At 44.4% G+C, this 16,005-nt stretch overlaps 2 protein-coding genes across 7 annotated transcripts in view; both read left to right on the plus strand.

Moving 5' to 3' along the window:
- Positions 1-9,585, plus strand: part of HIPK1 (homeodomain interacting protein kinase 1) — a 48,828-nt gene extending 39,243 nt beyond the window's left edge. For 2 of the 6 annotated variants that reach the window (XM_046645108.1, XM_046645107.1), the window contains exons 14-17: positions 1,194-1,435; positions 3,568-3,698; positions 4,368-4,436; positions 4,761-9,585. In XM_046645108.1, coding sequence (XP_046501064.1) covers positions 1,194-1,435; positions 3,568-3,698; positions 4,368-4,436; positions 4,761-5,249 — 931 coding nt within the window. In that variant the 3' untranslated portion in view covers positions 5,250-9,585. The remainder of the gene's footprint in view (positions 1-1,193; positions 1,436-3,567; positions 3,699-4,367; positions 4,437-4,760) is intronic. The other 4 variants (XM_046645109.1, XM_046645110.1, XM_046645112.1 and 1 more) reach the window with 3 other exon arrangements.
- Positions 9,586-11,182: 1,597 nt separating this feature from the next.
- Positions 11,183-14,039, plus strand: OLFML3 (olfactomedin like 3). The gene is made up of 3 exons (XM_046645466.1): positions 11,183-11,422; positions 12,129-12,414; positions 12,743-14,039. The coding sequence occupies exons 1-3, from the start codon at positions 11,309-11,311 to the stop codon at positions 13,561-13,563; spliced, it is 1,221 nt and encodes a 406-aa protein (XP_046501422.1). The 5' UTR covers positions 11,183-11,308; the 3' UTR covers positions 13,564-14,039.
- Positions 14,040-16,005: the final 1,966 nt, after the last annotated feature.

The following is a 16,005-nucleotide window of genomic DNA, read 5'->3' on the forward strand; positions in this document are numbered from 1 at the left end:
AAGCAACAGTTAATTGGGACGAGTCAGTAGATGTGAGATAATTTGAAATTTGTATAATTTTTTAATCTGGAAACACCTCTTCACTTTAGGTAGGGCTGCCTTCTGTTTCCCCTCAGCTATATGGTCCAAAAACTTCAGAATTTAGTACCAGATTATTTTCTCTTATCCCAGCACCTTAATCCAAGTCTTTAACTGGGCAGTTAACTAAGTAAGAGTAGATACATTTAAGAACTGTGATATATAGCTTTCTCTCAGTGTGAACATAGTCACTTGCCTTGATCTGTGTTGTATTCTTCACTGGGCTTTTGGTATTAGGCATATAGAAGAGGAATAACCCTACTTTTACCTGAGGAGGTAGGATTCACACATGAAAGTAATTTAGGAGACTTTACAAAGTCATACATGCATGAAGTTTTAAACTTGAAACAGTAAATTTAGAATGAAGTACTTCAAAAGGGCTATTTACACATGGTATTTACAATTACGAAGTGGTATTTACAAATAGTAAGTAGGCTTGAAACTAAGTTTTGAAAGTGGTCATTGAACTGATTTGGGGAAGAGAAAAAGTAAACTTTCCAGTGAGGAAAAGTAGCCTAGTAGTGGCAAAAATTATGTAACCAGCAGGATTGCTTTCACTGGAGCCAAGCACATTAAAAAAATAAGGAAAAACTGAAGTTAATAAGGTGGGGATCAGTTTGTGAAGGAACTCTTCAAAAAGAAACATGTGGTGAGAAGTTTGATTAGATCTAATAAGGAATCGTGTATAATCCAGCAGGGTGATAAGGAAAAAAAGTGGCGTTTGAAGCAAACTATTGAAATAACTGTGAATGGGAATGGCTGAGAGACAACATGGAGTAGTTGTTAGAGGTGTATCCTCTGGAGTCATTCTGTCCTGGATCTGAATTCTGTCTTCTTGTATGACCTTGGTCAAGTTTCTTAATCTCCCTATGCCTCAGTTTCCTCATCTGCAAAATGGAGATAATAGAAGTGTTGTGAAGATTCAATGAGATGTGTGTATAGTGTAAGAATAGTACCTGATGCATAATAACCACTCCAAAGTTTGCTGCTGCTATTATTGTTATTATGACAGTCATCAACATCATCATCATCATTGTTATCATGGGAGGACCAGAGACCATCAAAGAAACATTGCTAAAAGGGTAGTGAATTTTCATGTATTTTCTTTTCCTCAGCTCTGGCCTGAAGGCAAGGTCTAATGTCATCAGTTATGTCACTGTCAATGATTCTCCGGACTCTGACTCTTCCTTGAGCAGCCCGTATTCCACTGATACCCTGAGTGCACTCCGGGGGAATAGTGGACCCCTTCTGGAGGGGCCCGGCAGAGTCGTGGGAGATGGCACTGGCACCCGCACCATCATTGTGCCTCCACTGAAAACTCAGCTTGGTGACTGCACTGTAGCAACCCAGGCCTCAGGTAAGTATCTTCACAGCTAGAGTTGAATTCTCCTTTGATTCGTGTAGCCTTAAAATTTTGTTATAATCTATTTATGCCAATGGTAGAGACCAGTGGTATAGATTTTCTTAAAAATTACTCAATTCAGGACCGACCCCATGGCCAAGTGGTTAAGTTTGCACACTCTGCTTTGGTGGCCCAGGGTTTTGCCATTTCAAATCCTGGGTGTGGACATGACACCACTCATCAAGCCCTGCTCAGGTGGCATCCCACATGCCACAACTAGAAGGACCCACAACTAAAAAATACACAACTATGTACCTGGGGGGTTTTGGGAGAAAAAGGAAAAAAATAAAATCTTTAAAAATTACTCAATTCAGAAATCAGTTCCTTGTGATGTGAATTATTTTTGGCCATAGTTTATCCTTCTATGTTTATTTTGCTTGGATTAATATAAAAATAAATCTCTAGTCTCAGAAATATACTCACTGTTGATGGGAGAAGGTGAATAAGACACACGTTGTATGGCAGGGAGAATTAGCAGGTGATTTTTTTGCCACAGGTGATTCAAATTTGACAATCCAGGAGTGGACAGGAACTGGTAATATTAATAATGACTGCAAAACTGGGCCGGTCCAGTGGCATAGTGGTTAAGTTCACACACTCCGCTTTGGTGGCCCAGGGTTTGCAGGTTTGGATCCCAGGTGCAGACCTAGCACTGCTCTTCACACCGTGCTATGGCAGCATCCCACATAAAAAAAAAAAATTAGGGGAAGACTAGCACAGATGTTACCTCAGCGACAGTCTTCCTTACAAAAAAATTAAAAAGACTGCAAAAGTGTTTTGGAAAACAATATGTCCTTTAGATCTATTCTCACCCAGTGTCATAGCAGTGATGCTTTTTTGGATTTTATTATCAACCTAGTTATCTCCGTCTTTCTTGCTCTGTTCGTTGCTGGGCTTGGGCTCCCTGCTTCAGTTATTGGGTAATGCTAGCTGCAGTAACGAGCCCCATATTTCCCTCGCTTGACATAATAGAAGTTTACTTCTTATTCACATGACTTCCCAGTGCAAGTGTTCCTTGTGGGTAGGCCTGCAGTGAGTTAAGGATCAGAGCCTTGGAATCTTCGGCATCCAATCAGAAGGAGAAAGAAAGTTTGGAGGAGGCACATAGGGTTCTTAACCTCTTTAGCCCTGGAAACAGTGAAAAGAAATCACATGGCCCCACCTAGCTGCAAGGGGGCCCAGGAGATGTAGTCCTTGTCTAAGCAGCTGTTTTCCAGTGGCAACTCCATACATCAAAGGAGGGGAGCGTGAATTTTTGGTGTCAGTATAGCCATCTCTGCCATACTTGTCTAAATTAGTGCTTTACCATGAATTATGTTACTGCCAGAGACGTAAACAGGGTTCTCATTTGAGGATATTGTGTTCAGCTTCAATGAGGTTCTCCTCCTCAGAAGTAGGCAACTGTCACATTGCAGACAAGGCAAAACTTCCTGATATCAGGCTACTAAACAACGTTATTAGGAACTCTGTCCACTGTTGGGTCCAAAGACTATAAGCTACTCTGCAAGTCTCTGAATAAATGCTCCGGTTTTCCTAGTGGGAATACAGAAGGAAGCGAAATTTTGAAAATTGATCTTACGTTCAACTGCCTTGCAGTTTCTTAGAATTTGAAAACAGTGAGTGCCCAGCAAGATATAATCTTGCCTTCCTTTAAACCCTTTTGACACTTAAATGTTCTAAGAATTGCCAGTGTCTTACTCAGCTTCACACTGTCATTTTTATACTTGTTTAATCACTTCCTACATAAAATTCCAGGCTCCTTGGTGATAGGAACTGTGTCTTAACTCATGTTTGTATTTCCAGTAGTACCTTGCACGTTGCAGGCGATTAGATAATATTTATTGAAGTGAACATTTTAAAGATCCTTTATGGAGCTTTGTGGCAAGACAGAAAAGAAATGGATAATACAGTTTTTGTGACTGTAACTTCTGGTGTAAATGTAATTGAGGAAATAAGATACACGTAAAACCTTAACTCTTGCAAACCTCATGCAATTGGATTGATTAATATGATGCCATCTGAGGTTTAGCTCAGTGATACTGAGCAGATGTCTACTCATAGCTTACTAAGGCCTGACCCTTTTTTAGGTCTCCTGAGCAGTAAGACCAAGCCAGTGGCCTCAGTGAGTGGGCAGTCATCTGGATGTTGTATCACCCCCACAGGGTATCGAGCTCAACGTGGGGGGACCAGCGCAGCACAGCCGCTCAACCTTAGCCAGGTAAGCGCAAGGGGCTGCTGCCTTCTGTTTGGGCCCTCCCTTCTTATTACTCTCTGGAGAACCCTGCTTCTGGCTAGACTGCTGAATAAAGCCAGATGAAGCCCCTTTTGTGTCAAACAATTTGGTGTTCTGTGGCCTGTGTCATATCTGCATGTGCTGTGTTTTTTCACTCTCTGTGGAAGTGTTCAGTGTACATTTTGGATTTTCCATCAGACCTCCCCAGTCTATCTTGGAAGATTAGAGAAATGTCTGGAATTCAGAAAGAACTTAAGATGCTTTAGTCCATGCCTGGTTCTGCCCCACCACATGCTTTGAGACGAGATTCTCTTCCTTTATCTCCTAGGTCATAAACTAGCCTCACACTATTTATTTGAGGCAAGAGACAGTGAAAAGCTTTCTGGCCTCTTAATCAACTGGTTGTAGTCCTGCCTGTTGGTTGAGTCTGGGATTTGGGGATTTTTCCCTCCATCTGATCCACTGATGAGATTGGGAAGATCACTATTCTGTTTGTGTTCACTCTTTCCTCAGCTAAAATTTTGATGCTTGTGTGATGTCTACCAGTAGTGTAAATATGAATGTGTAACTGTGTGTGTGTGTGTTTGTGTTTGTGTGAGAGAGAGAAGCACGTTCAAGTGCCAATGTAAGTTCGAGTTAGTGCATGTGTTTTAGGCTCCACATTGCAAGAGGGACATGAAGAACTTAGAGGAGAACAAAAGAAAACACTGGCAAGAAAGAAAGGTTAGAAAAAATTCAAATTCACTGACGCCAGAATAGGGTGAGTTTGGTTAACAGTTACTAACTTGCAGGAGTGGGTAACCCTATGAACTCTTGATTTCCCCCTTTCCTCTGTCGAACTGCTGCTATCTGGGCTGGGTTAGGATCTATTCTGCCAAGAGGCAGAGGGATGGATGGCTGACTTCTGACAACATTGCCAACCTGGGAGATTCTCTGCTGTGGCAGCCTAGAAGCAGTGCAAGTTAGAACCTCAACTCTCAACTTGGCCTGTGGTGTCCTGAACCAGAGTGATCTCAAGATTCCTCACTCCTTTCTTCCTCCTTCCAGAACCAGCAATCTTCGTCAGCTCCAACCTCGCAGGAGAGAAGCAGCAACCCTGCCCCCCGCAGGCAGCAGGCGTTTGTGGCCCCACTCTCCCAAGCCCCCTACGCCTTCCAGCATGGCAGCCCACTGCACTCGACGGGGCACCCACACCTGGCCCCAGCCCCTGCTCACCTGCCAAGCCAGCCTCACCTGTATACGTATGCTGCCCCCACCTCTGCTGCTGCATTGGGCTCTACCAGCTCCATTGCTCATCTCTTCTCCCCCCAGGGCTCCTCAAGGCATGCTGCAGCCTATACCACCCACCCTAGCACTCTGGTGCACCAGGTCCCTGTCAGTGTCGGGCCCAGCCTTCTCACTTCTGCCAGTGTGGCCCCTGCTCAGTACCAACACCAGTTTGCCACCCAGTCCTACATTGGGTCTTCCCGAGGCTCAGCAATTTACACTGGATACCCACTTAGTCCTACCAAGATCAGCCAGTATTCCTACTTGTAGTGGGTGACCATGAGGGAGGAGGGGTCATGGCTGCCTGTTCCTGGCCCTGAGTTCTTAATAATGGGCAAGGATAAGCTCCTCCTTTACTCTGTCTTGAAACTCCTTAGCCAGCAACTTGTTCTGCAGGGGCCCACTGAAGCAGAAGGTTTTTCTCTGGGGAACCTGTCTCAGTGTTGACTGCATTATTGTAGTCTCCCAAAGTCTGCCCTATTTTTTAATTCTTTATTTTTGTGACAGCATTTTTGGTATTTGGAAGAGTTCAGATGCCCATCTTCTTCAGTTACCAAGGACGAGAGATCATTCTGAAGTTACCCTTTGAAAAATATTTTCTCTCTCTGACGTGATTTCTATAAATGCTTTTAAAAACAAGTGAAGCCCCTCTTTATTTAAGTTTGTTTTATTGTAATTGCTGGTCAAAGGGAAAATGCTGATAGAAGGACTTGAAATCTGGAAACAAGTAAAAAAAGAAAAATTACTACTTTTTGCTTGTTTAAAAACCAAGACTTAATTGCCTATTTTAAGAGCATTTTACACAAGTCTGTATTTTGCTATCAGGCATTTCTCCTTAAAATTTTACTTTTGTTTATGGGACATTTAAACTTACAGCGTGTTAGTTTTGTTTTCATGTTGCATTATACTCAATGGACGATTGTTATTTTGCAAAACTGGTTACATACTACCCTGTTACTATTGGGATCTCTCAGTTGCTCCTGTGTTTATTGTAAAGTAATGGTAGGAAGCAGCTCACCGTTTGTTGATAACTTAGTGTGGGAGAATCTGTACCTACCGTGACAGCACCAGGTATTCTCTTCAGTGAAGCACCGTGCGTTCTTTTTAAATTATTTTTAAAAAGTCCTTCTCTCTCTGGTTCAGCTTAAATTTTATTATTGGAAAAGCCGTGAAGGAAGTTATTATTCTTTGGTGGCGGTGGTTTTATTATATGCAAAATCTCCTTGTATTATGCGATACTGGCGTTGATAAGCTATGCCTAAAGGTTGTTGGCATTGATGAGCTTTGCCTGAAGATTAGTATGAATTTTCAATAATACACCTCTCTCTCTTTGCCTCATCTCTCCCTTCTGTTCTATGTGATTTATTTGGGGAGAAAGCTAAAGAATCTGAATCCAGATAAGAACGTTGTGTATAGCTTTTATACTTTAAAGTAGCTTCCTTTGTATGCCAGCAGCAAACTGAATGCTCTCTTATTAAGACTTATACAATAAGTGCATGTAGGAATTGCAAAAAATATTTTAAAAATTTATTACTGAATTTAAAAATATTTTAGAAGTTTTGTAATGGTGGTGTTTTAATATTTTGCATAATTAAATATGTACATATTGATTAGAAAAATATAACAAGCAACTTTTACTGCTAACCTAACATGTTATTTGTAATCAAATGTGTAGTGATTACACTTGAATTGTGTATTTAGTGTGTATCTGATCCTCCAGTGTTACCCCGGAGATGGAATTGATGTCTCCATTGTATTTAAACCAAAATGAACTGATACTTGTTGGAATGTATGTGAACTAATTGCAATTATATTAGAGCATATTACTGTAGTGCTGAATGAGCAGGGGCATTGCCTGCAAGGAGAGGAGACCCTTCAAATTGTTTTGCACAGGTGTGTCTGGTGAGGAGTTGTTCAGTGTGTGTCTCTTCCTTCCCTTTCTCCTCCTTCCCTTATTGTAGTGCCTTATATGATAATATAGTGGTTAATAGAGTTTACAGTGAGCTTGCCTTAGGATGGACCAGCAAGCCCCCGGGGACCCTAAACTGTTCACTGGGATTTATCAGAACAGGATTAGTAGCTGTGTTGTGTAAATGCATTGTTTTCAGTTTTCCTGCCGACATTGAAAAATAAAAACAGCAGCTTTTCTCCTTTACCATCACTTCTACCCCTTTCCACTTTGGAATCTCAGCTGACTTCTCACAGAAGCATTTTCCCCATGTGGCTCTCTCACTGTATGTTGCTACTTTGCTTCTGTGAGAATTCAGGAAGCCGGTGAGAGGAGTCAAGCCAATATTAAATATGCATTTTTTTTTCCTTCTTTTAAGGTATGTGCAATCACTTTTAGAATGAGATTTTTTTTTTCCTTTCCCATGTGGCAGTCCTTCCTGCAAATAGTTGACATTCCTAGTAAAATATCTGCTCGTTGAAGAAAACATGTAACAGATGTATTTATACCAAAGAGCCTGTTGTATTACTTGCCGTGTCCCCATACTATGAGGAGGAGTTTTGTGATGCCGCTGGTGACAGGGAACTAACTCACAGAAAGGTTTCTCAGCCAGTGAAGAATATTGAGAAGGAACCAAAGCCTGTTGAGTCATTGGGCTTTTGAGGTTTCTTTTTAACAACTTGTATATTCTTGGGGCCCTTCAAACTGTGAAATTGTCCTTGTACTCTCAGCTCCTGCATGGATCTGGGTCAAGTAGAGGGTACTGGGGATGGGGATGTTCCTGCCCATAAAAAGATTTTGGAGAGGAAAGTTAACCCTAAGATACAGATGTGTTCCATCTGAATTGAAAATTACATATTTGAGAGAGAAGTCTAGGACTGGTTCTTTGTAGAGATGGTGTCAAGGAGGTGCAGGATGGAGATGGGAGATTTCTGGAGCCTGGTCAGCAAGCTCTGTACCAGGTTGAACACCGAGGAGCTGTTAAGGTATTTGGAGTTTCTTCATTGTAAGGAGTAAGGGCTTCCAAGATGGGGCAGATGGTCAGTACAGCCTACCAGGAACATGTCGCTGTTTTCCGTGTATTTTTCTTTATCATTATATTGAGTTGTGTTTTCAGCACTATGTTGGTCAAGATACCCAAGCAGTTTGTATAGTTTCTGTCACTAGTGTTATACAGTTTTCTGGTCAGTGTGTGTGATCATCGTGTCTCCTTTTTTGCCAAGCACATTCTGATTTTCTTGCTCAAAGGCAGACCTAGTTTCTAATGGAAACATTTTTTGTTCCTTATCCTTCCTCTACAAGGGATAAGATTTGTTGTTTTTGTAAGAAATGAGATGCAGGAAAAAAAACCCACTCCACTCCTGCTCTCCTCCCCCAGTCCAATTAGTAGATACCGTTTAAGATAAGAGTCTTAACTTCTCGGGGAAAAGACAATACCAAGAGCTTGTATTGTTACCTTAATCACCTTACTAGCAGTGTGTGGCTTTAAGAATTTTAGAGATTTACAGTCTTAGTCTACAAATTGGCATTTCACATTTACGAAGCTAAAAATCCACCTGTGTCTACTGAATGTGTGTGTGCTCAGTGTGGCTCTAGATTCTGTCCCTGGGGCTTAGCATTGCCAGCCCTGACAGGATGGGGGAAGCCCCGTGAATTTAGTGAGCAGCTGGCCTGGGTCATCGTGCCTTGACCTCAGACCGGCTTAAAGCTTTTTAAGTCCTCTCAGAACTTGCATTTCCAGCTTCTCCCCTTCAGAATGAGAGAGAAAGTGGGGAAGGGTTAAGTCTAGCCACTCTAGGCTCATCAGAACACTTGACCCCTCCAGAGTTTTTAATAGCTCCCAGGAGGTGAATCTACTGTCAGTGCTCAGCTAAAATACCAGCCCCAAGAATGAGAACTCCATTTCAAACAGTTCTGGCCATCCATCAACCTCCACTAGAGGGGCTAAGTTTGACTGCTCTTAGCCAGGCAAGCACAGTAATGTGTGTTTTATTCAGCATTATTATGCAAAACCCCACTGGTTAGGATGGTTTGTTTTAGGATAGGAAATGAAATTGCCTCTTGGTGACAGGAATGGCCCAAGCCTGCTTCCTATTTTGATTTTTTTTTTTTAACTGATGGATGGTGCAGCATGTCTACATGGTTGTTTGTTGCTAAACTTTATATAATGTGTGGTTTTGATTCAGCTTGAAGAATAATCTCACTACATGTAGCAGTACATTATATGTACATTATATGTAATGTTAGTATTTCTGCTTTGAATCCTTGATATTGCAATGGAATCCCAACTTTACTAAATGTATTTGATATGCTAGTTATTGTGTGCGATTTAAACTTCTTTTGCTTTCTCCCTTTTCTGGTTGTGCGCTTCCTTTTACAACAAGCCTCTAGAAACAGTTTCTGAGAATTACTGAGCTATGTTTGTAATGCAGATGTACTTAGGGAGTATGTAAAATAATCATTTTAACAAAAGAAATAGATATTTAAAATTTAATACTAACTACGGGAAAAGGGTCCATTGTGTAAAACATAGTTTATCTTTGGATTCAATGTTTGTCTTTGGTTTTACAAAGTAGCTTGTATTTTCAGTATTTTCTACATAATATGGTAAAATGTAGAGCAATTGCAATGCATCAATAAAATGGGTAAATTTTCTGATTCATGTGGCTGTTTTTGACTTCTGTTTTAGGGGTACAAAGGGGATCAACAAATGGCATCTTTGGAGTGTTTAAATGCATTGCATCTGCACATCAGTAGAGTACTAGAGACAAATTCATTCTTCACACAAACCTCCACAACAGAAATGAATAGGGGTTGGTAGGGAGCACTTCCCAAGAATGGAGTGTCCAGCCCTCTAACTTAACATCACCTGGATCTGGCCCTTTGAAAGAGGCAGAAACTTCTGACACACCCTAATTAAATTTTATTTTTACTACCTTCCACCAAACATCTAAAGTAGCAGAATGAAAATAATCACCAGAAGAAGATGCTATTATTCCTTCCTTTCAAGCTGCACCATTAGAAGCATAGTCCTTTTTAGAGAAGGAGCACTTCTGATCAGATTTCTCTTGATTCTAAAGTGAAGAAAATTTCTCCTGATAAAGAATTAGAGATTTATCTAGATTAATCACTGCAGGTCTCTGAATAAATGCTGTATTTGTTTGACTTCTTTTGACACATGTGTTTAAAGCCAAGTCTACCCTACACTGGCCACTAATTCCTTTTGAGTTCCTACCGTCATAGTTGGTATACAGAAATGAGAAACATTTAGAAACACCTTTTTAGACCATAACCAAGAGAAATTATCAGTAGTCTATTCTCTCCCATTAGTAGGGGAGTGAGAATACATTTATTGATTTAGACTGTAACATGTATATTTTTCAGATTTTTTGCCTAAAGAAATGAATGTAAAATTAGTGTGAACTTGCTGAACACTCCTCAGTTTTGATAAGAGAATACATCTAGAAGCTTTCAGACAGAGGAACGCTATATAGAGAGGCTCTGCTGTCAATCTCAATGCCAAGTAATCAAGAGTTTACTAACTTCTCAATAACCTGGTTTTGTTTTTTTGTTTTGTTTTTGTCTCAGTTATATTTTCTTCCTTAGGCTAAATCAGAGAGAAATTGGGATAGCCCCTTAAGTAATTGGGTAGTCTATGGGGAAATCTGCGTTTTAATGATGAAAACCTCTGTAAATTCAGTCTGGCTTGCTTTGTGGAGAATTTTCCACATAAGGTGAATGAAAGCCTTGGTTTCCTTTATTAATCCTGAGATGACACCAGGTGCTTAGCACAAGATGGCGCCAGTGAGCTAGAAAGGAAAGGAGTACAGACTTGACCAATGTTGCCTTTTTTCTCTACCTCTTCCCCTCAAATCTCATCTTCCCTTCTTCCAGCTTCCACTGAAATAGGGGGAAAAAATCCACACTATTGTTACTGGGAAAGGGAAGGATTAGTGAAGGGTATTTCTTAAGAAGTCAGCACTGGAAGCATTCTAACACATGGGAATAGAGTTTGCTCTGGGGCCTCTGCCTCCGGCAGTTAGCCCCTTTTCCTGGGTGACTGCCCAGAAGGCCTCTGCCCTAGGGTTTCCATCTACTTTCCTCTCCTGGGGAGCCTACAGTCTAGGCGGGAGGTGGTTAAGGCTTCTGGCTGCTCTGCAATAGGGCCATCTGTGTTTGATCAGTCCGGGCGGAAAGGAGCGGGTGGGGGCTGTACAGAGACTGAAAGCATTCCAGAGTAGTGAGAGAGACCCGGAGATCCAGAAAGAGAGAAGGCACCGCCCCCACCCCGCCTCCAAAGCTAACTCGCGGGCTTGAGTGGAAGAGGCCAACTGCACACTACTGCACACTCGTTCTTCTCTGTCCCCACTCTCCCGCTGCCATGGGGCCCTGCACTCCTCTCCTCATCTTGTTCGTTTTGTGGTGGTCAGTACCCCTTCAAGGACAGCAGCACCACCTTGTGGAGTACATGGAACGACGACTAGCTGCCTTAGAGGTGAGCAACTCCTGTTCTCTTCTAGCCCAGCCTGGAAGGATTCCACATATGTGGATTCACCCAGTTTGTCAGGATCTAGGGATGACAAGATAGGGCTCTGTAAGAATCTACAGAAAACTGCATCTTTAATAAGAGGATCCTTAAAATTGCAAGCCCTCCTCTTTTCTTACATGCTTAGAGCAATTCTAAAGCAACCAGACCTTGTATTTTACCCCTGGGATTAGATAGGAAAAGGGGACAGAGTAGAAATGAGAGCTAAGATTGTGGAGATGTATCTTAGGACAAGATGATAATTCTGTTAATGTTGGGAGTTCCCAGAGAATCTGAAACTTTCTGCCTTTTTAACAGTTTAAAGTCTGTAGCATGTTAACTCCCAAAAGGAAAACTGTATAATGGAGCAGAGACCCCTTCCCTCTCTCATACACTGTTAGACTGCCCTAGAGGCTCAGATGACTCGGTGGCACTGCTCACAGAGAACACAGGCTGGAGGACAGGAAGTGGGGGTAGGGACTTAGGTGAATCTGAGCTGGGCTCTTTGCGCATTTAGCATCTCTGAACATCTGGTTTCCTTTCTGTGGGGATTGAAGGGGATGTTGATGCCTGGCTGCGTTTGTGCTTTTTCCCATTCCTGACTCCCTGGTTGGGCCTCTCCCTGCCTGGGATTTGTAACCCTGCAGCCCTCCCTCCCGCTCCCCCATCCCTTCAGGAAAGGCTGGCCCAGTGCCAGGACCAGAGCAGTCGACATGCTGCTGAGCTGCGGGACTTCAAGAACAAGATGCTGCCGCTGCTGGAGGTGGCTGAAAAGGAGCGGGAGGCTCTTAGAACTGAGGCTGACACCATCTCGGGGAGAGTGGACCGTCTGGAGCGGGAAGTGGACTACCTGGAGACCCAGAACCCAGCTCTACCCTGTGTAGAGGTTGAGGAGAAGGTGAGCGGAGGCCCTGGGACCAAAGGCAAGGGCAGAAGAAATGAGAAGTATGATATGATGACAGGTAAGCAATCTGAGAGCAGACCCCTAACACTCTCAGAACCAGTATTCTTCCTTGGTTTGTTCCCTTTTTCTCCTTGTCCCAGTCCACCTTGGCTCTATCCTCTATCTTCTGGGATCTATTTTAGGGAAAGCTCTGTAATGACTGGTCCATTAAGGAAAGTTTCTGGGGACCCAGGCCTCTGTGATACCCTTTTCCCCAATCTTCCATAAGAGTGGAGGCATCCACTGTCCCAATGTTCTCCAAATGCCCCACCCAGGGGGGGTCCTGCGATGGGCATCTAACTCTTGCCTATATTTCTTTGTCCTGTGCTTTTCTCCTTCCCCACCAGACTGTGGCTACACAATCTCTCAGGTGAGATCAATGAAGATCCTGAAGCGGTTCGGTGGCCCAGCTGGTCTATGGACCAAGGATCCAATGGGGCCAACAGAGAAGATCTACGTGTTAGATGGGACACAGAATGACACAGCCTTTGTCTTCCCAAGGCTGCGTGACTTCACCCTTGCCATGGCTGCCCGGAAAGCTTCCCGAGTCCGGGTGCCTTTCCCCTGGGTGGGCACAGGGCAGCTGGTATATGGTGGCTTTCTTTATTATGCCCGGAGGCCTCCTGGAGGACCTGGAGGGGGTGGTGAGTTGGAGAACACCTTGCAGCTCATCAAATTCCACCTGGCAAACCGAACGGTGGTGGACAGTTCAGTGTTCCCAGCAGAGGGTTTGATTCCCCCATACGGGCTGACAGCAGACACGTACATTGACCTGGCAGCTGATGAGGAGGGCCTTTGGGCTATCTATGCCACCCGGGAGGATGACAGGCACTTGTGTCTGGCCAAGTTAGACCCTCAGACACTGGACACAGAACAACAGTGGGACACACCATGTCCCAGAGAGAATGCTGAGGCTGCGTTTGTCATCTGTGGGACACTATACGTCGTCTATAACACCCGCCCTGCCAGTCGGGCCCGCATCCAGTGCTCCTTTGATGCCAGTGGCACCCTGACGCCTGAAAGAGCAGCACTCCCTTATTTTCCACGCCGATATGGTGCCCATTCCAGCCTCCGCTATAACCCCCGAGAGCGCCAGCTCTATGCCTGGGATGATGGCTACCAGATTGTCTATAAGCTGGAGATGAGGAAGAAAGAGGAAGAAATTTGAAGAGCTAGCCTTGGTTTTTGTATCTCTTTCACCTCCATACATTTATATCCTCACTAAATTTCCTGCTCCTCATCCAAATGTGAGCAAATTGTGGTTCAAATCCTGTATTTTTAGCCAACGGAAGCCAAATTCTCATAGTCCCTTCATTTCATATGGAATTCCAGATCTTGAGTAATCCTTTTAGAGCCAAAAGAAAGAAAACTCTGAACGTTCACTCTTTCTCTCCTGTCCTGTGTCAACACATTGCAGGCCAAAGACGACCCAGACCCAGAGCTCTGACCCCCCTATGGGGGCAACCCCAGCGAACAGGCAACAGAATATTTCTTGCCCAGCTGAGTCGGAGAGAGAGAGGACTGGGAGAAAGAGACTTTCAATTCTGCCCTCTCTCCTTCTCCCTTCAGTACTCTCAAGAATGGGACTATCCCCACATCATTTTGTATTGCAACATTTTGCATTAAAAGGAAAATCCACTGCTCCTCGCCTGTGTTTGTTTGGGGTAGTCCTCAGATCAAATTTCTCCCCGTGACCCTCCGTTTTCTTCCTCTATCCGATCCCCACTCCTTAGGCCACATTAGGGACTTGGCTGGGCTCTCTTTGCTGAGGGAGAGGGGACTTGTTTAGTTACAGATTTTACTGTGAGGCTCCTGGTGAGACGACAGAATCCCGCCAATTTAGGAGGCTGGGCGAAAGACCTCGTCCACACCCACGTCATCCGCAGCAGCCCTCCCACAACCACCAGTGGCACCCTGCCTCTGGCTATGAGACTCGAGCCCAGGAGCAGAGCTTCCAGTTCCAATTCTCAGAGGTTTTGAACCAGAAAATGGATCTTAGTCGCATTGAAGTCTGGTGTGGAAACCAGAGCCCTGAAGGCATGTGTTTTTAGTAAGAACTTTATTTAAGTCTCACCTCTGAAGTGGACTCTGCCCCCAACCCTGAACCCCACTCCCATCTCCAGCATTGGGTTGGCCCCCAGGGCCGGCTTGCACAATCGTGCTTGGTCTGAACCGCTCTGATTTTCCTGCTGCCACAGCGTCTGCGGTTTGGGCGAGGAGGAGGGGCAGAGACCGTATCCCAGATGTTAGTCTTACCAGTTTCCCAACACATGCCTCTCTCCACCCTCCTCACCCCCACCTACCCACCCCAGTCTTGGAACCTGGCTGAAGTCTGTCCAGGAGGCCTGGAAACTTAACCCTTTCCTGCCCAGTACTCTGACCCCTGGTTTGGAATTACAGAAAGCAGTCTGGGGAAGGGAGAAGGGACAGGAAGAGGAAAACCTGGGTTTTGCGCTTCAGTCTCTAGGAATCTGTGAGCTCTGTACCAGGCCCCACCCCAGCCTCAACTCCATGCTCAGCACTCTGGAGCAGGGCTGTCTGATGGACAGGATCCACGGCTTTTATGGGTAAGTTGACCTCAGGCAGCCCTGGAAGTCCTCCTGGTTATTCACCACAGTGGAGGAGGGGAAAGGAACACAGTCTTCTTCCCAAAGTACACCCCTCCTCCCACCTCAGCATAGAGTGGATCAGTCAGGGCCCTGTGAGCCTCCTTTTGTCTTCTTTTTTTCTCTCCTCAGGCAGAGTGGCTCCTGATGTCGGGTGGTGAGGAAGGGGAAAAGAAAGACAGTGAGGCACCTCACAAAGGCGTTATTGTAGGGAGCCCGAGGTGGGTGGGGGCTCTCTCCCATTCAATTCTCTCCTAATGTGGGGCTGGCAACAGTAATCACTGCCTGTCAGCCCACAGTGGGGTCTGCCCACGGCACATCTGGCTCCAGCGCCCGGTGCACACAGAGGGGTGTGGAGGAGGGAGGGAGCACTCAGTGGAGGCCTGGAGAGAGGGGTCCAAGCCGTGAGGGGTGGTGGCACAGCCTTGTGTGTGTGTTTGAGCACATGGGGGGGCGCCTGTCTTCTTCCTAGTGTGACACTGTGTCAGTGTCTGACTGAAAGCTACTAGAGGGTAGGCTGTGTCTATGGAGTTATCTTGATATAGCACCAAACATCAGGAAGGGCTTTTTGACAACCCTAAGGAGAGAACAGCTCTGAGACCCTGTTGTGTAAATGACATCAGTGCGAGGAGCAGAGTATAAAATCTGGCTCCTTCTGCCTCACACCTGTGTGCCTGTCTTTGTGGCATCTTTCTTTGACTGATTCCTCAATGAGAAACGAAAAAGTAATCTTTTTTCTTCTGGGCTTAAAATTTCTTTGGAAAAGTTCACTCAGACTTTTCTGAAAGGGCAGAAATCCCTGGGGCCTTGTCATTTATTACTTTTTGCTTTTTTTCTTTTTGGCTCCTGTACAATAGCTGGTGCTATTTTGGAAGCGTTTTGGAAGGTGAGTGGAACTGTGTTGGCAGATCCAGGGAACTGTCCAAGTTCATTGAGCTAAGTTGTCTGCTGCTCGAGGAGAGAGCCTCAGTAGCTGAATCCTACCATCAAACCAAGCCTCCCGA

This window comes from Equus quagga, chromosome 18 (assembly GCF_021613505.1).
Source record: "Equus quagga isolate Etosha38 chromosome 18, UCLA_HA_Equagga_1.0, whole genome shotgun sequence".
NCBI lineage: Eukaryota > Metazoa > Chordata > Mammalia > Perissodactyla > Equidae > Equus > Equus quagga.

What these genes read in the sequence shown, in the direction of transcription:
- OLFML3 (XM_046645466.1), top strand. Translation starts at nt 11,309, where the DNA reads ATGGGGCCCTGCACTCCTCTCCTCATCTTGTTCGTTTTGTGGTGGTCA. An exon ending in GACGACTAGCTGCCTTAGAG is followed by an intron (nt 11,423 to 12,128) that starts GTGAGCAACTCC and finishes CCATCCCTTCAG; the next exon opens with GAAAGGCTGGCCCAGTGCCA. An exon ending in GAAGTATGATATGATGACAG is followed by an intron (nt 12,415 to 12,742) that starts GTAAGCAATCTG and finishes CTTCCCCACCAG; the next exon opens with ACTGTGGCTACACAATCTCT.